General features: G+C 40.1%; 1 protein-coding gene across 9 annotated transcripts in view; it reads right to left on the reverse strand.

The window, feature by feature from the left end:
- The window catches only part of PLCH1 (phospholipase C eta 1), a 155037-nt gene that overhangs the window by 7019 nt on the left and 125036 nt on the right, over positions 1-22982 (reverse strand). For 7 of the 9 annotated variants that reach the window (XM_060767657.2, XM_060767663.2, XM_060767658.2 and 4 more), the window contains 9 exons: positions 21499-21596; positions 14181-14360; positions 13182-13289; positions 12008-12132; positions 10711-10795; positions 9998-10144; positions 8577-8656; positions 2833-2892; positions 1945-2308 (listed from right to left, as the gene is read on the reverse strand). In XM_060767657.2, the coding sequence (XP_060623640.2) occupies positions 1945-2308; positions 2833-2892; positions 8577-8656; positions 9998-10144; positions 10711-10795; positions 12008-12132; positions 13182-13289; positions 14181-14360; positions 21499-21596 (1247 nt within the window). The remainder of the gene's footprint in view (positions 1-1944; positions 2309-2832; positions 2893-8576; positions 8657-9997; positions 10145-10710; positions 10796-12007; positions 12133-13181; positions 13290-14180; positions 14361-21498; positions 21597-22982) is intronic. The other 2 variants (XM_060767660.2, XM_060767659.2) reach the window with 1 other exon arrangement.

A 22982-nucleotide genomic window follows, 5' to 3' on the forward strand; every position in this document is an offset into this window, starting at 1 on the left:
AAGAACAGTTTCCATTATCCCTAGCCAACAGATATAAAATGGTTAGATATTGATATGATGGGAACTGTAGTCCAATTCATATGAAAGGTAACAAATGTAATTCCAGAAATTTCTAGAGTTAAAAGTTCCACACTTTCGTCCAGTTTTGATGCAGAAATTTCTGAAGTTAAAAGTATCTGGAGAAGGACCTAAAGAAGATAAACTGGCTGAAATGTGTTGGACTTCCTATTAATAAACCACATATTTTCTGTCAAGCTGAGGAAAGCGGCTCTAGATGTACAAAGGTGAAAGAACCTTGAAGGCTCACTCAGCCATGGTGATGTACAGGCATACCTCCGTTAATGAAGTAGATGTGCTCCTGGACATTACTTCTTTAACAGAATATTTTGTACCCATAGCAGAAATAACATGGAAAGAATAGGGACAGGTTCCTATGCCACAAAAAAGAAGAGCAATTCAATGAATTTCAGAAAACATTATTTAAAATTAATAATATGGATGCGTGAAATGAAACGACAAGGTCATTGAGCCTTGCATAAATAAGCAAAAACATTTTGAGTTTTCTGCAGACCACATCAAGGCTTCTCCAAAAAGGCAAGGATGTCTGCCTTGTCTTTTTCTTGTATCACGTAGTATCTCACTGTAGCAATCTAAAGCATTGAGAACAATTCTCTGAGGCTTCTGTTGAAAGACTCAATGGAGCCACTGAAAATCTGAACACAAAGAGTTAAGGAATTCTTTCTAGTTTATTTCCCTGTCTCTAGGTGGATACAGGTAATCTTCTCAAAGCTTAAATGCATTTATTTTAATTCCAACAAACCTTTATTAGCAATTTAAAGAGTTAATCTCTTGCCTGATCTTGCACATAGGGAGCCATTTTATAATTACAACTTCGAGCCTGATGGGTGGCTGTCACCACAGAAAGGCTTTTCCCTTCCAGTGAGTTGGGAAGAGTGGGAAAGAATACCAAAAGCCTTCCTAAAAAGAAGCTTTGTTAACAGAGGCTTCATTAACCGAGGTATGCTGCAATATGGTAAGAAACAAGGGTTTCAGTTGCTTGTCAATCAGATCATGAAATCAGGTAGTCCAACAAATGCCATCATCTGATGTTGCATTTGTATGCAAATCCAAACTGCAAGATCACAAAGAAGCTTTTGTTGTGGTTGTCACAGTATCCATATTAATGGAGTTCCCTAGTCTTGAGGAGTTTCCAAATATCACAGACCAGCTACACTTTAATATTAAGATTTCTATTAATACTGAAAGGCATCTTTTATTCTCCCAACCTATTTGTATGTATGTTAAAACGAGGCAGGTAAACAAGTGTTTATCTTTAATTAAACTGGCACCAAATATCATAGATGAGAAATTCACACCAGTAACGATGCAATCAGACTATTTGTACTGAAGGGTACTAACTAGAATAAAGTCATTTGAGTCCAGAACTTCTGGACTCCCAATTGCTAAACATTTGCACATGTATTCTTCAAGGCTGCCAAGATTGTGAAATGGTAAGGAAATCCCTTCTTTAGAATTATGCCTCTTACTAGAATAAGCAGGTTATTTCTCTATTTGAACAGTTTGGCACAATGTAGAGAAAACAGTCTGGTATGCTTGCCATGTAGCCTCCAGGTGTTGTTAGGCTACAATAACCAGAATGTCCCACTACTGCCCATGCTGGATACAGTGGTGTCAAACTTGTGGCCCTCCAGGTGTTTTGGACATCAGCTTTCTGGATTCCTGGCCATTGAAAAAGCTGGCTAAAGATTCTGGAAGTTAGAGGCCCGTCATTTGGAGGGTCACAAGTTTGGCACCGCTGGCATAGAGGTATGTCCCACTGAATTCAATGGGATAAACATAAAATACATGAACATAAAATCTTTCAGAGTGGAGAAGCACGTCAATAAATACTTCATAGGTCTTATACTTTTTGAAGAGACTTACCAGATGCTTTTTCTTTTTTATCATCCATGGTGGCGGTAGCCTTCTGATCTGGCAATGGCAAACCCCTCAGAAGATACTTCTCAACTGGCATGGAGATGGGACGTGCTTGCAAGCTCCTGCTCGTACGTCTTAGAACTCCATCCTTGTCCTTCAGGTCTGTCACCTCTGATACACTCTCCTTAAGTTCAGTGGCTTCCTGAAAGCCCATTTTGCTCTTCTTCCTGCCCTTTGCTGGAGCACTGGCTGTGCGCCGGAGAATTCGCTCACCAATTGATCTTTTCCTAACATAAAGACCACTGTTTTCCATAGTATTGTGTTTGGGATTCTTGTTGAAAAGCCCCCGGAGTCCTATCAGTTGTTTGTTCTGAAAAATAAAATGGAAGAGGAGAAGGGGGGAAATACTACAGGTTTTTGAAAACGTGGCTTATGTTACAGCAATACATTTCTAAATTGCTGAATGTGCACATTATCTGAGGGGTGAGTAAAGAGAAACCTCAAACAAGCAAGCAAACAAACAGTTATCAACCCAAAACAAATCCACCTCTAGTTGGAGAGAACAAGCACACTCAACATAAATTCATGCACGTATGAGAGACTGTCTCTTTGTCAGGAAGACAACCTGCCAAGATGGTTAAGAAGCTTTGTAAGAGGTTTCCTAATCACACATGACAAGCTTGCAAGAAATGTCCTGGAGTGAGAGGCTGCCCTGCCCAAAGGCTCAGAGTTTTATGACATGGGCCATTTCAAAGCAGCAACACAACATTTCAAACTTTTGATGGGAAATGAAGCGACACAGCAGTTACAGATCATGCGGCTCAAAATGACTCTTATTAAAAAGCAAAAATGGTTGCCCAGCAAGTGCAGAAACGCATGCTAAATAAAGGCTACCTTAGTGGCTCCTAGAAAGTGCATGATAGTATAACTTGGGTTGAGGATTAAGGGACTCCACTGGAAGGCAAAGAAAGGCAGATGTGTCGAGCTAATTTCTACAGCTCAGTCACAACAGAACAAAGTGATACATCCAGTTTCCTTTACAGATCAGCCACCTCTAACCTGGCACCTCAAAGTTGTGCTGGACTACAACTCTCCAAAATTCCGAAACATGGGGCTAGTTTTAATGTTTTACTGAACTGGTTCTGATATTTCACAGCTTTCTTCATGTAGAATAGTTTCCCTGGGGTGGGCAGCAACATGGGACCTGGTGTCTGTTTGTTACTGCCTTCACTTCTGAGTGGAAATCTGTTTCATCCCAATAATTGAAAAAATGGGAGCCCATGCATACATATGTGTGCGCATTCATCAAGCACATCCAGAAAGTGGAAGCTGAAATTGAGGGTGCATCAGGTGAAGAGTTAACTTTCTCTAAGTGAATACAGCATCAGCTATGTTCAGCTCATTGGCATGAAATTTACTACACATGGAAACCAGCCTATAGAGGAGGTACACGACTGTCTTGTCAGCTCAATGTCCTTTAAATTAATGGGAAATTCAAACTTTTCTTTAGAAATTACTAAGATGGAATGAGTCACAGCCTCTCTCCCCACACCACATTACATTTTGAGTTGTTTTACAATTAAGAAAGGTTTTCATTTGTTTTGAATCAACATGCTGCCTTGATCTCCAGTTTAGAGGGGAAAGTGGAATATAAATAAATATCCACATGGACAAAGAAAGGCCATTTTAAATCTCTCATAAAAGGACATTATGTGAGTTTATATAACTGATCACATTGTACATACATTGTTCTGAACTACAAAGAGTAAACTATTGTTATTTACCGTTCACCTGCGTGGCATTTTTTTTCCTCCTGCAAGGGAGTATGTGGGTTCAAATGTAAACCACACATGGTTTATTTTACATTACGCTACAAATCCCTCAATACCATCTTAAGAGATGACAGGGTTGCATCCAAGACAGAATGTAGACCTGGGACTGTAATATTTTTCTTCTGTGTGATTTTTAACACCTTTGCCTAATGAAGAGGCATGGAAGCTTTAAATGTTTGCAAGATGCATTTTCATTGCCCAATAAAGGTATCAATCCTTTGTGGATTTTGTTGTATTTTGCGACTTCTGAAAATACTTTTTTTTAAAAAAAATGAGAACAGCTGGAATTCTTGGCCCTTTAATACCTAAGTTCCAGCACTTTCCTCTACTGCTGTAGCACGGTAGCGTAGGGAATTCATAAGGCCCCTTAAGACAGATGAATACCTCCAACTCGTAGAGACACTGAGCATTCTTTATGCTCCCCTAACAGATTCAATTAACAGCACTGTCTGTATCGACAAACTGAGCAAAAAATATATAGTCCTAAATGATGCAGCACTGCTAATGTGACTGACAGCCACAATCTGAACAAACTGTTAAGCAAAACAGATTGCAAGCAGCAATACATTTTAAAAGATTAATTCCCACTCTAAGGAAGAAAAATAGTCTGGGAAACCACAAAATCCAAACTCTGTAATTTATCCTTTAATCTCTGGAATGTTTACATGCATTTTCAAGTGCATTTATTCCAATCTTTTAAAAAATCATTTTTCACTGTTATATTCTTCCCATTCTGCCTTGACCTTCTGCTATTATTATGATATATAGTTAGTTTTAACATACTAGCAGGATGTTTTATGCCATCCAGGCCAGCGCATGCGTAGGCAACATCCAACTCTAAAGGCCCGACATGACTCCCATGCCAAACTGAGGAAGGCCATAACTGCTTTTCAAACTTGGCCCTTTAATACCTAAGTTCCAACACTTTCGCATTGCCCTCTGCTCTACAATCCTGACATTATAAAGCCCAAGGACATTACTCTCACATCCCTGCCACTGAATTTTGTACTTTCCCTTAGCTCTATCTAGGATTTATGCACAAACTCAGAGCCCTCTGAACTCAGCACTTTTATTGCTCCCATGGTACTGTTTTCATGATGTTATGTTTTATTGTGATACATTTCTATTTGATTTTGTTTAGTTTTTATTTTATTTTATTGCATTATGCTTTAACTCTGTGCTCTTTGGGCTTGTCCCTATGTAAGCCTCCCCGAGTCCCTTCGGTGAGATGGAGGCGGGGTATAAAAATAAATTATTTATTTATTTATTTATTTATGTTTAAATAAACAAAAAAGCTCTTAATTCCTTCCATAGAACATATGAGGGAAGTTTATTCCATACACCCTGACCTGGTCTAGATCCAAATAAGAAATGACTGGAAAAGGAATCACTATTAGATCTCATCTGAAACCCTTTTTCAATTGTGGAGAAAAATAAAATGCATGGAAAAAACATCATGCATTCCCGGGAATCAGGGGAATTGGGGAAACCTAGCCTAATTCAATGCCAAAATTGTTCAGACAAGCCAAGAAGTATTGACTAAAAGTATTTTTAATTCTGATATTTGCCCAAAAATGAAGGAGTGTATCCTATAGCATGCACGCAGGGTAAAATCGGCTTCAGTTCCCACCGTAGTTGTCCATCTCTAATTTAAATAAACTGGCAAGCAGAGACATGGGCATTCTGATTGGAGTCTCTCTTAGCTTGCTCTTGGCAGAGATTGAACCCAACAGGCAAAGTGTGAGTCATGTCCTTGGTGCTAGCTAAATATTCATTTAAGGCACACATTAAGAAAAAGCATTCATGAAAATGTCTTTATAAAACCGGAAGCAAAATTTAAAATTTCCTATATTCTAAAGAAATAAATTAATAGCAGCAAGCTTTGCATTAAAATTCATTCAAATTAAGCTGCAAAGAAAAATATCTGCTTCTTAAAGCAAGCACAGAGCAACCTAGCTAAAAGTGCTGCCATTTATTTCCAGGAATCTGATGAGAAATGCATGCCATACAGCTTCACTCTCCCCTAAGGGTGTCTGTTTGCCTTCCCTTTCCAAACCTTGCAAACCAGAAATAGTGGTTCCCCTTCTTGTGAACAATTTGCAAACACAGAACCTGTTAATTGGATTTACAAGAAAAATTGAAATTCTGCAAGCTAGTGTGGGAAAACAGATCAAATAGAAAAGAACAGATGAACTAGGTTACTGCATTGGTCTACAAACTCTTAGAATCCCCTTTTAGCCATTGGCCATCCTGCTGTGGAAATTCAGAGCTATAAATTGAAAAAAAAACCCATATCTTAGCAAGTTTTGGAAAAGGAGAGAAAAACATTTAGCACTTAAAGCATCATATTTTGTTCAGGAAGGAAGATGTCATCCAGGTGCATGTGCCTTGCATTATGTCACTTTGTACAATGCATATATTTTTTGCATGATAACTAACAAGCAACCGTATTTTATTTCTAAACCATTGTCTCAGTGTAAACACCTGTGCAATGTAAACACCGTCTTCAGGCAGCATAAGTGTCTGAAGAAAAATCAGAAGAACTTCATCACTTTTTTTTCATGTCAGAAGAAACTTGAGAAACTGCAAGTCACTTCTGGTGTGAGCGTATTGGGCATCTGCCAGTACGTTGCCCAGGGGATGCCCAGATGTTTTACCATCCTGTGGAAGGCTTCTTTCATGTCCCCACATGGGAAGCTGGAGCTGACAGACAGGAGCTCAGCCCATCTTGTGGATTTGAACTACTGACCTTCAGATCAGCAGTTCAACCGGCACAAGGGTTTAACCCATTATGCCTCCACGACTAAAGAAGTAGGCATAGTTGTGATAAGAAATTACCAAATTTTCACACCCATAAGTTGCAAAACGCCCATAGGTATTCACCAGCACTTCAATCTTGATTGCCCCATGCCTAGAAAGTAAAGTGCATAAGAGCCTATGTGTTGTATTTCTCTTCCAGATACTTGTGTATCACCCCCCCCCCCCCCTTCCCCTTATCAGGCTACATTGCCATTCAACTGCCACTTCTCCATTCACATTACCCTGATTATACTGACACTGAAAAAATTAAGTAATCAACTCCTCTGCATTTCACATCTATACGTGCGAAGTACAAATACCCGAGATAAATAAATAAATAAATAAATAAATTCAACATGAGTTGTGAGGTGGCCTCACTTGAAGGAAGACACCTGTAATGTAAAGGTTACCAAGATGGATGCTAGGAATTTACCTATATACTATCTTGCTTTATGTGTGTTATTTTAACCATGTGTAAAATCTCAACAAGTCAAGGGTGGTAATGCTGGTGTACTAGTCAAGTATGCCGTTTATACAAGAGGCTGGAAGTGTGAAGAAGCAACAATCGCAACAGCAGAGGAGGATTCTACTGGATATGTGCTACATTTACATTGCTCTGATTGCCAAGAAGAGGCAATGATCGCTAGGAATGGTTAGTAAGATAGCTAATGCTGGGAGGGGAGACCCTATCTGGTCTCAGAAAAGATACTAGATGCTTAGCATGTGACCATGATTTGTTATATATCATTGTCCTATAACTTCTTTAGCTGCTTAAAAGAGGGTGATGTTCATTAAATGCAAATACTCTACAAAATGCTTTTTAAAAACCTACAGTTCTCCAAACCCCAAATAAGCATGGCAATTAGTCATGATGCCAGGTGGTTTCTGGGCGTTGATCCTGTTCTAGTTAGATTTATCTGATTATCTGGGTCCAGCGTAGTCTGGCTTTAGGCCGGGCCATGGAACTGAAACAGCCTTGGTTACCTTAGTGGATTATCTGCATAGGGAACTTGACAGGGGTGTGCCCTGTTGGTTGTCCTGGACCTCTCAATGGTCTTTGATATCATAGACCAGTGGTTTTCAACCTGGGGTCCCCAGATGTCTTTGGCCTACAACTCCCAGAAATCCCAGCCAGTTTACCTGCTGTTAGGATTTCTGGGAGCTGAAGGCCAAAAACATCTGGGGACCCCAGGTTGAGAACCACTGTCGTAGACCATGGTCTCCTTTTGGGACACCTGATAGGAATGGGTCTTGGAGGTACTGTTTTACTCAATACTATCAACTATGTTATTTAACATCTACATGAAGCCATTGGGAGAGATCATCCAGAGTTTTGGAGTTCAATGTCATCTGTATACAGACAACGTTCAACTCTATCACTCCTTTCCACCTGCTATTGAGGAGGCTGTTCAGGTCCTGAACTGGTGCTTGGCAGCTATGACACTGGATGGGAGCAAACATTGAAATTGAATCCAGACAAGACAGAGGTATTGCTGGTCAGTCGGAAGACCAGACAGGGTATAGGGTTACAGCCTATGTTGGATGGGTTTACACTCCCTCTGAAGCCTCTGGCTCACAGCTTGGGAGTTCTCCTGGACTCATGACAAAGCCTGGAACTTCCCTTGACTCCACAAATTTGGAAGCAACATGGAACTGTGGTTTCTTCTCAAAGAACTGGTCATATTTGCAGGTGCTCTGGGAGGTATAGATCCAAACAGCAACTTTTCTGAAGCTCCAATTAACCACAAGAACTTGTCCAATAAAATATTTTGGTTGCTACCTGCTTTGTTACCTATTTTTCCAATATACCCCCCTTAGCATATTGTCATTATGGAATAGTTTAGACAAGCTTAGCATATATCATTTTTCAATTTGGGAAATGGGGTGGGGTGATGAGGAAGAATGATAATGGGAGGAAAAAAGTGTGTCCTTTAAAATGTTTGTGATAAATTAGAAACAAAAACAGCAACAATATAGACAACAGAAATGAAACATGTCCAATCTTACCTTTCCAAAAATTTCATTGATTGTTATGTGAACAAATATAGATGCCTCGGTTAGTCCATCCAAATACACATGGCGATAGCCTGGTGAGAGTGAAACCTAGTGATTAGTATTTTACATAACATGTTACCCCTACCAAGCTACATATGATAGTTTAATAAATAGAAGGCCTAGTTTAGGTGACTGGAATAAGACCCATCAAGCCTCAAACTCATGTAAACCTGCCATCTGCTTCACTAATATAAAGAAAATGCAAACATTCTCCCTGTCTTCAGAACAAGCCATGGTTCCAAATTATTTATTAACTTAGGAAATCGGTGCTTGCTCTAATGAAAGTAACTTAGCAAATCAGAATTTGAAAAAAAATACTAGTTCCAAAAATCTGGAAGCAACATGGGATGCTAATGAAAATGGAAGCATTGAATCCTGTCCTCTTGCATGTACAGAAGAAGAGAAGGAAATAGATTGCTGCTACTCATTCTTGACAGCCAGGGGCGGGTCATTATGATAGACCACTCTGCCCTGCTGTCAATAAACTCAGGTAGCATTTTATCAATGGGGCTTTCTCATTTTACAGCTGAAATCAGAAGGAAAACTGTCAGAAGTCACTGCTGGAAGACGCTTACTATGCACAACGTACGTGAGATGTATACGTATCAGCCTCTTCTTAAGCCACAAAAATAGCATGGGGTTCCTGTTGCCATCCTCATTGTAAACTGAGGCATAAGTGACCATAATGCTGAAGCATAAAAATTCAAACTAGGCAGGCTTATATACTAGTTTTACAATCTCTCTTTTTTTATTCTTTTTTACTGCAACCCTTAATTGAGAAAACAGCTAAAAAATACTCTTCGCTACTACTGAAGTCTGGAAAGCTAGAAATAGCAACAGATCTCCAACTCCCAAGCTTGAAGGACTGTAAGATAACAGACACCATGTTTTCAAATCAGATCACAGAGTCTGCGACATATAATTGCTTCAGAGTTGTCTAGACTTAGTTTCCAACCCTAATAAAGCATGATATTTTCTCTCATCTGCCAATATATATTCTTTGCACTGCCAAGTCTACACTTCAAGGACTTGGAACAAAGAAGGGATTTAAATTTATGACCATCCTACGCAACAAACTCATAGGATGAGGAATTTTGTCATTTTATCTGTACAGTATGACATCAATAATCACAGGGCGGGTATCTATGGTTTCAGTTATCCATTTCCAACACACTGTGCCCTCTGCAGGCATTTTCTAGTCTGACTCTATGATATTTTTGGGTCATTAATTCCATTAGTATTTGCTGTTATCTACAGTTTTGCATATCTACATGAAGTCAAAAAAAGATGTATCCCCTGCAGATAGAGGGTTGTAACGTAGAACTAAATTCTGTTTCCTACCCCAAAAAATACCATTTTAAATCTGGACTAACCAGGCATAAGGCTGCTAAAGGCAACTGTTCTTTGTCCAACAAAGTCTCGGCCAATAGGATCATGATCCCAAACAAGAAACCGAACCAATGCTATTTCAGGCATGTGAATGGTAAAACTGAGTGTTTCTTCCCAAACAGGATTAAAACCTAGGAGAAGCAAAGAACAGTCAAAATCAAAGGAGGAGGAGGAGGAGGAGGCATCACACACACACACATTTAGCCTTCCCTGTTATGATTAATTTACCCAAAACAAATAGAGTGTTTTCCTGACTCCTTCAGGAGAGACTTAAGTAATTGCTTGATACTAACATTTCAATAAATCTGGGTAAAGATGACATTCTTATCCAGTATATGCTCTACTCGTTATTTATAGTACTTGCTGTTTGTAACAGCTGTCTTAAGTCAATCACTTTCACCATATCAGTTTAAATGAATGTCACATTCTACCAACATGACATATTGCTGTCATTGATGTCTGAGGTGTTGCGCTCCCATTGGCTGGAAATATTTATGCAAAGGCAACATAGCAGCTTGGCATGGATATTTTTTGTGCGTGTTATGAACACACAAAAGCCTACCTGCAAAAAAGGATATTCCCTAAAAGACATCAGCACAGCATGAGCTCAGATTATCACCTAGTCTCTTCACTTTTAGTCATTCACTAACATGCACAAACACATTCTACAAATGGGAATCCCCGTTGTATCTCTTACCATTGTCATCTACTACCCTTGTCTGGTCTTTGCAGCAGTCGACGGGTAGTCCAATAATTTCTACCTCAACAAATGGATCGATTATCTGCTTGAGGCAAAAAGAAAAATCAAATTGTCAAATAGTCGGTTTAGTTATATGCATCTTAGAAAACACATGAAATAATAGTTTTAAAATAATAGCAGGTTGTAGATTAGATTACAAGTATATATTGATAAAAGCACAACCAGGACAATTAAATGTGACATTGCATGAACCTATAGGAGAAGTTGGGCAAGGGAATTTATAAAGTGTTGGTTATTACGATTTAATGCCTTAAAGCATAGTTTCTCAAACTGTGCTTCTCCAGATGTTTTTGACTTCAGCTCCCATGATTCTCAACAGCTGGAAAACTGATTGGGATTTCTGGGAGTCCAAAACACCTGGAGCAGCACAGTTTGGGAAACACTACTTCACAGGACAACCTTCTTCTGTATAATCCACCTCTTAGGACACTTAGGTCCTCTGTGAGGTGTTCATTCCAACCATCACCCTGAGGACCTTTCCATTGGCTGCCCCAAGATTGTGGAATGACCTGCCAGAAGAGCTCTGACAGATCATTTAGCTGTCAGAATTTAAAACACAATTAAAAATCTATCTTTTAAGGCAGGTTCACCCAATCAATTTTAAAACTATGAATTTTTAATTGATAATGTATTGGCATGACTGATTTTAAAGTGTTTTAATCCCATGTATATGTTATTTAATATGTGTGTTTTAATGGTTGTATGCTTTAAATGATGTATTTTAACTATGTTGCACACTCCTTCAAGCCTTGAGAGGCAGATAAGAAATATTATTATTATTAATATTAGTATTAGTAGTAGTAGTAGTAGTAGTAGTAGTAATAGTATTGTTATTGTCCCTATTGGTCCACTTGCTGTTTTTTCTTGTGACTAAGGGAGTGGCTGTAAACATGTGAGACAGATATTCTTAAAATGCAGTCAGATACAAGCCTATTCATATGAAAAAGAATGGAAACTAACACTGTTAGTTTCTCTATTTTTGGAGCTAGCATGGTGTTGTGGTTTGAGTACTAGACTATGACTCTGGAGACCAAGGTTTGAATCTCCATTCACCCATGAAACCCACTGGATGACCTTGGGCAAGTCACATTTTCTCAGCCTCAGAGGAAAACAACAAACCTCTTTTGAACAAATCTTGCAAAGAAGACCCTGCTATAGGGTTGTAAAAATGGTCTGAAGATATACCACAACGAAGTTCAATGATGTAAAACTTTATATCACCAATATCTTTTACCTCTCCTCTGTCTCCTAACATGGAATCTGGAGGTTTCGGTAGCTGCTGTCCACTGATAATTTTGAGAATCAGTTGCTTCTTAGGGAAAGCAGGAAGTGGATCTGCAGAACAGGGACTGAATGTGCCTAAAGATACAAAGAGTGAGGAAAGGGACAGCGGATTTATGTCTTATGCAACTATAAAGATGCCATGCAAACATCAAAAAACAAATATAAGAACAAATGAGGTAAGAATTTAACTGTTCTGTAATTTCCAATTTTATTATTTATATTGATTTTTTAATTCTGAGATTCCCAGGGTATCTTGGTGTCTGTCTGCCAATTCAATTCACACCAAGTACTGCACATACAAACTTCATAAGACAAGGGTCCAAAGGTAAAATTCACAATAATAAATATGTGCAAAGATTATTAGAGCCGCTTAAGTTTGCTCAGTTCATTTACTTTCTTTTTATTATTTATTATTATTATTCAATACATAACGAGATTAGTACACAGCAAACAGGATCATTATGCTGGCTTTTGTATTTGATCACACGTCAGACACTTCCCAGATCCCTAGGACTGTGTGATTTATGGGAAAATAATATGTGCAGATCCGAGTAGTGTGGCCTTTTGAAGCTGACTGATGGTACTTTTGTCAGAGCTTATTGTTTTTAAGTGCAGGCCAAGTTGTTTAGGCACTGCACCCAGCACTGGGACCACCTTGACTGGCTTGTGCCAGAGTCTTTGCAGTTCGATCTTTAAATCCTCATATTGTGTCAGCTTTTCCAATTGTTTCTCTTCAATCTTGCTGTCACCTGGGATTGCAACATCAACGATCCATACTTGGTTTTTTAACACGATTGTGAGGTCAGGAGTATTGTGCTCCAAAACTCCATAATTATTATTATCATCATCATCATCATCATCATCATCATGATCCTGCTTTATCTCTCCTATAGGAGACTCAAAGCAGCTTTTGATTTTGGATTATTTGGTTCTGGATGTTTTTAAATTTATTTTAAATACCAATGCCCTCCTCTTAAACAAATTTGCAGGACCATTTCTTTGACTGTTTTACTGTCATCCTGAATGTTTACTAAATAACTGCCACTATGAAACAAATGAATATAATGCAGCTGACTCAAATATTGAATGTATAACAGCAGATTCAATGCACTGAACCATCCTACCTTTGCACATCTGCTGAGGTTTCAGGATGTATCCACAGTTCCCATTCATCTTGAATTTGGCTTGATTTAACTGCATCACTCGGCCATCAGATTGATAGTTTAATGCCACTGTGGAGATAGCAAGGTTTTTATTTATTATGCCTAAATGTCACTTGCACCTAACAGAAAGCTATATGGCTTTATGCCATACATAAACTAAGATAATTGCACATTATTCCTGTTGAAATCAATAAGTCATGACAAGCCTGGCAAGCCTTTCAATGAGAAGTGAGTTCAGTCAATGCAGTTTGGAGCCAATCAATGCTATCTTTGACATAGTTTATCCTACTTGTAATGGCCTCCGATTTTCAAAGAAATAAATGGAATTGAACCAAGGAAGCTGAGACAGATTTGTGTGGCGTGACTACTGTGTCCCAGGTAGAGAGAATGCAGTGTCCTTGTGTGAGAGACAAGGTGGTTATCTGCTCCATTGGTTCATCATGAAAAATTGGAACATTTAAGAGTGCCAAGTGAAGGGATAATGCCATGTGGTCAGGGTTCTCTAATCATCTGAAGGTAGTGATTGGAAAAAGTTACTTTTGAGATGACAAGTCCCATGACTCTCCAGTCAGTAGCAAGCACATTGGGTGCAGTATTCCTTGAGATAGAGTGAAAAAGTATTTTTTCCACACTCCGGCCATGATTGGAGATATGAGCACAATAACTTTGTTCCTTCACCATGGTCACCTTATTGACAGCCACAAATCACATAGTACCAATCCTGCAAAATCTCTGAATTCTAACTGTTCAGTTTACATCCCATTTAACTCATAGTGTATCACCAAAAATAGTACTGAACTCGTACTTGGATGGCAAAACAACACAACACCATCATTGTGGTCAGTTTGCCCTCCACCTAAAGAAAATGCCAGGTAGAAACAGAGAAATAAAAGCATCTGCAGGGGAAAGAAAAGGCAGATCATATGCCCATGCATTGCACACATATACTGTATCACTCACCCAGCTGGCAGCCAACATTCCAATATGGCAAAGGGTTGAAATTGCTGGAGTCAATCCGGTAGGCAGATGGGTAGATTCTTGTGAGCTGCTTCTGGTTATAAAGCATAAATTGCTCAGCCTTCTGCTGCACCACCTGGTGTGCTCTCGTCTCACTGAAGGATAGCACATTCCCCACAGATCCTGCAAGTTCATAAGAACATGACAAATAGGAAAAGAACTTGACCTGGAACAGAGAACCTTTGGTTGGCAAGGCATTTTGGATTTCCACTCCCACAGGACCCAGCCAATATGGCACACAGAGTAAAAGATGATGAGAGTACAATGCGTTTGGAAACCCTATGGTTCTTTCCTACCATTTTTTTAATTTAATTACAACATTTATATGCCGCCCTTCACACCCCGAAGGGGACTCAGAGTGGCTTACAAGATATATATACATACAATATATTATATTATTAGCATAGTACAATATCAGTATTATATATTACTATATTGTACTATACCATTATATTATAATATTATTAGTAATATTACATGTAATATGAAATATATAATTATAATATTGTATTATTGGTAGTGTTATATTGTATTACATTATTATAAATATTAAAGGTAAAGGTAGTCCCCTGACATTAAGTCAAGTCATGTCTGACTCTGGGGTGTGGTGCTCATCTCCATTTCTAAGCCGAAGAGCCAGCGTTGTCCGTAGACACCTCCAAGGTCATGTGGCTGGCATGACTGCATGGAGCGCCGTTACCTTCCCGCCGGAGCGGTACCTATTGATCTACTCACATTTGCATGTTTTCGAACTGTTAGGTTGGCAGAAGCTAGGGCTGACAGCGGAAGCTCACGCCGCTCCCCGGAATCGAACCTGCGACCTTTCGATCAACAAGCTCAGCAGCTCAGTGCTTTAACCCACTGCGCCACCGGGGGCTCCATTATAAATATTATATGTATATAAAATATATTATATTATATTATATTATATTATATTATATTATATTATATTATAAGCAAAGCACAGGAGACAAGATGGAACTGTCTTCTGCTCCCCTCTCTCTTCACTCTGGCCCAGAGCAGCAGTTGGTGCCAGGCTCCCAACTGATGACATAGGCAGGAGTAATTAATCATGTAATTACATCACTGCGCCCCTGGTAGTGCAATGGGTTAAAGCACTGAGTTGCTGAACTTGCTGAGTGAAAGGTCGCAGGTTCGAATCCAAGGAGCGGCGTGAGCTCTCATTGTCAGCCCCAGCTTCTGCCAACCTAGCAGTTTGAAAACATGCAAATGTGAGTAGATCAATAGGTACCACTCCGATGGGAAGGTAACGGTGCTCCATGCAGTCATGCTAGCCACATGACCTTGGAGGTGTCTATGGATAATGCCAGCTCTTCAGCTTAGAAATGGAGATGGGCACCAACCTCCAGAGTTGGACACAACTGGACTTAATGTCAAGGGAAAACCTTTACCTTTACTATATGACATTAGATTTTGTGTACAAATTTAAAATGGAAAGTTACTGTTCCAGACAGTGTTCTGCTCTGAGTCCTGCAAACCACAGAAATTAAAAAAAAGAAAGAAAAGAAAAACACAAATGCTCCCCCCCCCCCCACCTATAATGCATAGGCTGAATGGCCATCGTTGGAAGTGCTATGGTTGTGTATATCCGCATGGCAGAATGGAGTTGGACAGGGTAGTCCATGTGGTCACTTTCCACCTCTATGATTCTATGTAATTTAAAGACAAATGCTGTTTCAAATTTTCACCTCATACAATTTGCCCTCATACAATTTTTAAGGGATTATATATCTGAAATGATTCCATACTGAATATGGAGCAAGCTCATTTTCTGCTGCTGCAGAGAATAAGACATGGAGTAATAGATTCAGACTGCTGAAAAGGAGGCTCCAGCTAAACATATGATGGTAAGAGTTGTCTCAGATAGGTACCCATCTGCCAGGATTGCTTTGACTGTTGTGTTTGTGCATGGCAGAGAAATGGATGGCCCTTGTGGCCTCTCCCAGCTCTATGATTCTGTGATTCTATGAAATTATACCTATATCTATTTTTTCCTATATGCTTGGTCACCACACTTAACTTGAAAAGGCATCTTCACACTACAACTCAGCCCTCAAAGTCTCACCTTGTGCCAGTCAGATTTGATTATTCAATGCAAATGAGGCCAAATGAAGCCTTCTCTAACCAGGTGAGGAGTGACAATTCCCCATTTTACTTTGTGGTAGTGTGCCACAGCTCAATTCATGGGCAACAGGTGAACATAATCAACATTTTAAATATGCTTAATTTCCAACCTGTTCGGCAATTTCACATCAAATACAACACATGTCCACCATTATCACTGGTTCCTCTTATGTATTAGAAATAGTATTTCTTTCAAAAAATCTAAGTGGAGAATGTAGTAGTTGACATGTTAAGTGCCTTGCAGCATGAAAAGGAAAATATCTTTTTTCCTCTCATTCCTCCTTTTTAAGAGGAGAATTTAATGTGTGATATTTAAATGATGAGTAGTTCTGGGGAGGAAGTGCTGATATTTTCTTTAGCATTATATTCAAATAGGTTCCCCAGATTTAATTGCATGTTAAGGATATCTAAGGATCAATGCAGCCAATCTTTTCAAGACCATATGTGGTCTTCTGTATCCACAGATTCAGTGTCCATGAATATCAGCTAGCCACAGCTTGAAAAAATTCCTGCCCTCCAAAAATCCCAAAAGCAAACCTTGATTTTGTAATTTGATATAAGGGACATTGCTTTACCATGCTATTTTAAAGAATGAGACTTTGGCATCCATAGATTTTGGTTACTAATAGTACATTAGTACACTATGATGAAGAGACAATTTCAAATCTATCCTGAAAGCAATATAAACCTAGTCTACCCAGCACTTCAATGTATTACATACAACTAAAAAAAAGATGCTGACCTTTAATTCACACTATAAACAGTACAATTTAAATGCTGTACTGTCTTAATCAGACCCCATCTACACTGCCATATAGTGCAACTGCATTATGTGGTCAGTGTGGACTCATATAATGCAATAGGACCTTAATTTAGGTCTTGCTGAAAAATAAAAACTGGAAATCCTTAATTATTTTATCTAGCTTCAGATCCCTGAAAGTTTGTATTATGCTTGTAACAGGATGCACACAATATGTCTAGAATAAAGGTATTCATCTCCAGCAAAGGATCACCGCCTTGTCGGGGCGCTGGAGCTTGAGCACCTCAATGATGTCATGAGCGAAACCGTGAAGGGACACCCAAGACGGGACGGTTGTGGCAGAGAGGTCAGACCAAGCGTGATCCCTGGGGAAGGCAATGGCAAACCACTCCAGTATCCTTGCCAAGAAAACTAAATGGTCCAGTACAACCAGAGATATGTCGGTATGCCATTGGAAGATGGGACTCCCAGGTCGGAAGATGGCCAAAATGCTACTGGGGAGGAGCAGAGGATAAGTTCAACTAGCCCCAGATGTGATGACGCAGCTAGCTCAAAGCCGAAAGGAAGGCTAGCGGCCGACGGTACTGGAGGTGAACGACGAATCCGATGCTCTAAAGATCAACACACCATAGGAACCTGGAATGTAAGATCTATGAGCCAGGGCAAATTGGATGTTGTTATTGGTGAGATGTCAAGACTAAAGATAGACATTCTGGGGGTCAGCGAACTGAAATGGACTGGAATGGGCCACTTCACATCAGATGACCACCAGATCTACTACTGCGGACAAGAGGAACATCGAAGAAATGGAGTAGCCTTCATAATTAATAAGAAATTCGCTAAAGCGGTGCTTGGATACAACCCAAAAAATGACAGAATGATCTCAATTCGAGTGCAAGGAAAGCCTTTCAACATTACAGTGATCCAAATATACGCCCCAACCACAGCTGCTGAAGAAGCAGAAGTAGATCAGTTCTATGAAGATCTGCATGACCTACTGGATAATACACCAAAAAGAGACATTATTTTCATTACAGGAGACTGGAATGCCAAGGTGGGAAGTCAAATGACAACAGGGATCACAGGCAAGCATGGTCTGGGAGAACAAAATGAAGCAGGATGCAGGCTGATAGAATTTTGCCAGGAAAACTCGTTGTGTATAATGAATACTCTCTTCCAACAACCTAAAAGACGGCTTTACACATGGACCTCACCAGACGGTCAACACCGAAACCAGATTGACTACATCCTTTGCAGCCGAAGGTGGCGGACATCCATCCATTCGGTGAAAACAAGACCTGGGGCTGACTGTAGCTCAGATCACGAACTTCTTATTGCCCAATTTAGAATAAAACTAAAGAGATCAGGGAAAATACACAGACCAGTTAGATATGATCTCACTAACATTCCTAGCGAATATACAGTGGAAGTGAAGAACAGATTTGAAGGACTAGATTTAGTAAACAGAGTCCCAGAAGAACTATGGACAGAAGTCCGAGACATTGTTCAGGAGGCGGCAACAAAGTACGTCCCAAAGAAAAAGAAAACCAAGAAGGCAAAATGGTTGTCTGCTGAGACACTGGAAGTAGCCCAAGAAAGGAGGAAAGCAAAAGGAAACAGGGATAAGGGGAGATATGCCCAGTTAAATGCGCAATTCCAGAGGTTAGCCAGAAGAGATAAGGAACTATTTTTAAATAAGCAATGCATGGAAGTGGAAGAAGACAACAGAATAGGAAGGACAAGAGACCTCTTCCAGAAAATTAGAAACATTGGAGGTAAATTTCAGGCAAAAATTGGTATGATAAGAAACAAAGATGGCAGGGACCTAACAGAAGCTGAAGAGATCAAGAGAAGGTGGCGAGACTATACAGAAGATCTGTATAGGAAGGATAATAATATTGAGGATAGTTTTGACGGTGTAGTGAATGAATTAGAACCAGACATCCTGAGGAGTGAGGTTGAATGGGCCTTAAGAAGCATTGCTAACAACAAGGCAGCAGGAGACGACGGGATCCCAGCTGAACTGTTTAAAATCTTAAAAGATGATGCTGTCAAGGTGATGCATGCCATTTGCCAGCAAATATGGAAAACACAAGAATGGCCATCAGACTGGAAAAAATCAACTTATATCCCCATACCAAAAAAGGGAAATGTGAAAGACTGCTCCAACTTCCGTACAGTGGCCCTTATTTCTCATGCCAGTAAGGTAATGCTCAAGATTCTGCAAGGAAGACTCCAGCAATACATGGAGCGAGAGTTGCCAGATGTTCAAGCTGGGTTTAGAAAAGGCAGAGGAACCAGAGACCAGATTGCCAATATCCGCTGGATAATGGAGAAAGGCAGGGAGTTTCAGAAAAACATCTACTTCTGCTTCATTGACTATTCTAAAGCCTTTGACTGTGTGGATCATAATAAATTGTGGCAAGTTCTTGGTGGGATGGGCATACCAAGCCACCTTGTCTCTCTCCTGAGGAATCTGTACAAGGACCAAGTAGCAACAGTAAGAACTGACCACGGAACAACAGACTGGTTCAAGATTGGGAAAGGCGTATGGCAAGGCTGCATCCTCTCACCCAACCTTTTTAACTTGTATGCAGAACACATCATGCGATGTGCGGGGCTGGATGAATGCAAAGCTGGGGTGAAAATTGCTGGAAGAAACATTAACAACCTCAGATATGCAGATGACACCACTCTGATGGCCGAAAGCGAGGAGGAGCTGAGGAGCCTTCTAATCAAGGCGAAAGAAGAAAGCGCAAAATCCGGGTTGCAGCTAAACGTCAAAAAAACCAAGATTATGGCAACAAGAATGATTGACAACTGGAAAATAGAGGGAGAAACCGTGGAGGCCGTGACAGACTTTGTATTTCTAGGTGCAAAGATTACTGCAGATGCAGACCGTAGCCAGGAAATCAGAAGACGCTTACTTCTTGGAAGGAGAGCAATGTCCAATCTTGATAAAATAGTAAAGAGTAGAGACATCAGACTGGCAACAAAGATCCGCCTAGTCAAAGCCATGGTATTCCCTGTAGTAACCTACGGATGTGAGAGCTGGACCTTAGGGAAGGCTGAGCGAAGGAAGATCGATGCTTTTGAGCTGTGGTGTTGGAGGAAAGTTCTGAGACTGCCTTGGACTGCGAGAAGATCCAACCAGTCCATCCTCCAGGAAATAAAGCCCGACTGCTCACTGGAGGGAAAGATACTAGAGACAAAGTTGAAGTACTTTGGCCACATCATGAGGAGACAGGAAAGCCTAGAGAAGACAATTATGCTGGGGAAAGTGGAAGGAAAAAGGAAGAGGGGCCGACCTAGGGCAAGATGGATGGATGGCATCCTTGAAGTGACCGGACTGACCTTGAGGGAGCTGGGGGTGGTAACGGCCGACAGGGAGCTCTGGCGTGGGCTGGTCCATGAGGTCACGAAGAGTCGGAGACGACTGAACGAATGAACAACAACAAAGGTATTCATACTATGAAGATTAGAGTTCTCCAGTTCAATTGAAAAGTTGCTGTTGACACATTTGCAATTGTGTTTTGTCTACTTCATGGAAGATTTTTAACAAGGTCATAGCTCACTGCATAACTTTGTTGCAGCAAAACTATATGATCCTAATTTTTTTCTCTCTCACCCCACTATCAATCCTCTACAAGGACAGGTATTCTAATTAAAGGTTGCCCCAAGCAGAAACATGTCACTTCTAGACATTAATCATTTCTTAGTGGAAGCATGACAGCTTTACACGCTGAGAGCTGCCCAGCAGTGCTACCTGTCAGAGACTGACTTCAAAAAAAGGTGGGAAAGGCAGCAAAAATTGCTTGTGCTACCTGTGTACCACTTCCTAAAGAGGATGTAGAGAGAAGCCTGGAGGGATTGCAAGTAGGAGGGATAAGATCTAAAGCTAGAGGGGAGGGAAAAAAACAAATAGAAGAGGAAGAAACCACATTTAGATGAGAGGAGGACAGATAAGGAACAAACATTGTGAAAATGAAAGACTAAGAAAGAAAATAAAGAAAATCAACACTGCCAGGGTGGGTGCAAGAGGGTGGTCTGCATTTTTAAAAGATGTACACTTTACTTGCATTTTTAACTCTAGAGATGCTTTGAAGTTTAACTACCAAAAGCTGCCCAGTATTATGGGAGTTGTAATCCAAAACATCTGGTAGACTAAAGATTCCCTGCTAGTGGTTTGGCAATTGTATGCCGCTACAGGGCTTTGCAGCCATTAATCATTTCTTTTTGTCCTGCACCCTGCCCTATCACATTGTGCAAACAGCAGTATCAACTCATTCACTTTACTCACTTTAGCAACAAACATTTCCTGATCTAGAGAGGTTATGGCAAAGCAGTCAATCTTACCATCATCAACTATGTCTTGAGCTGCCACAGAATTTGTGTACACCACTAAATCAGAAAGGTCACGGCACAACTTCATTGTTTTTCTCCGCCGTCCCAACCTGTGCAGGAATATTGAGAAAAAGAATCGACAAACAGAAAGAATTGTAGACGATTATCTCCATTATGCTTCCTTCCGCAATCTGGGGATCACAACCAGATACAGTGAAGACATCTGCCCTTGCGCTTTGCTACTCTTCTGCTGAATATGCATGCCCAGTATGGAATACATCAGACCACATTAAAACAGTGGATGTGGCTCTCAATGAGATATGCTGCATTATCACAGAATGTCTATGCCCTACACCATTGGAGAAATTATACTGTTTAGCTGGTATTCCACCACCTGACATCAGTTGGGATGTAGCCGCTAACAATGAAAGGACCAAGACAGTGACATCTCTGGCCCATCGTCTGTTCAGGTAGCAGCCAGCATGCCAATAGCTTAAATCAGGAAACAGCTTCTTATGATTGAGAGACATACTCACAGGAACACCTCAGCAAGTGAGAATCCAAAAGTGGCAGGTTAAAACCCAGCACCTTAATCAGTGGCTGAGACCAGATGAGAAACTCCCTTCTGGGCACACAGAAGATTGGAAGGTGCTGAACAGACTGCACTCTGGCACCACGAAATGCAGAGCTAACCTTAAGAAATGGGGCTACAAAGTGGAGTCCACGACATGCAAGTGTGGAGAAGAGCAAACCACAGACCACCTACTACAATGCAACCTGAGCCCTGCCACATTCTCACAGTGACACCAAAAGGCACTCCAAGTGGCCAGCTTCTGGTCAAAGGACATTTAGCCTAATGCCAAGTTTTTTAGAACTTTGCTTGTGTTTTTAAATGCATTTTAACTGTATCCTAAACTTGCTTCTGACACGATAAATAAATAATGTGCTTCCTTTCATTAAGTCTGGAAAAAACTAATGTCACATTCATTGATTATTTTCTTGAGCAGTAACCAATACTAGAAAGAAGTCAAACTTTCAAAGTTTTTTTCCCCCAAATACATTAACATTAAGCAAAGAAATAGCCTTGGCAAGAGATGAAACAAATTTTGAAAACTCCAATTTAGCCATTACCTCAATATTTCCCCCCTCTTTTTCATATACATAAGCTCCCCATTCACAGATACACAATAAAAGTGGACATAAATCAGTTATACTATTTCCTGAAGGCAAGAATCACAAGAAATATTGAAAAGCAATAGTTGTTATCTGCACCAAATGTATGCTTTGTTCATGGTTTTCATCAGTATAATGAGTTTAGACAGGCAATATGATTTCTCTGCCCTGTTTTCATCTAAAATACAATGCATGTTATGCCCATACTCACAATACAATTCAGTACCATCATTTTTCAGTCTCAAAAAATAGCAATTGCAACTTATACCACAGGGGGGGGAAGCATAGCAGTGAATCACTCAATTTAGCACTAAGAGAAATGG

The sequence above is a fragment of the Anolis sagrei genome, chromosome 3 (genome assembly GCF_037176765.1).
Source record: "Anolis sagrei isolate rAnoSag1 chromosome 3, rAnoSag1.mat, whole genome shotgun sequence".
Lineage (NCBI taxonomy): Eukaryota > Metazoa > Chordata > Lepidosauria > Squamata > Dactyloidae > Anolis > Anolis sagrei.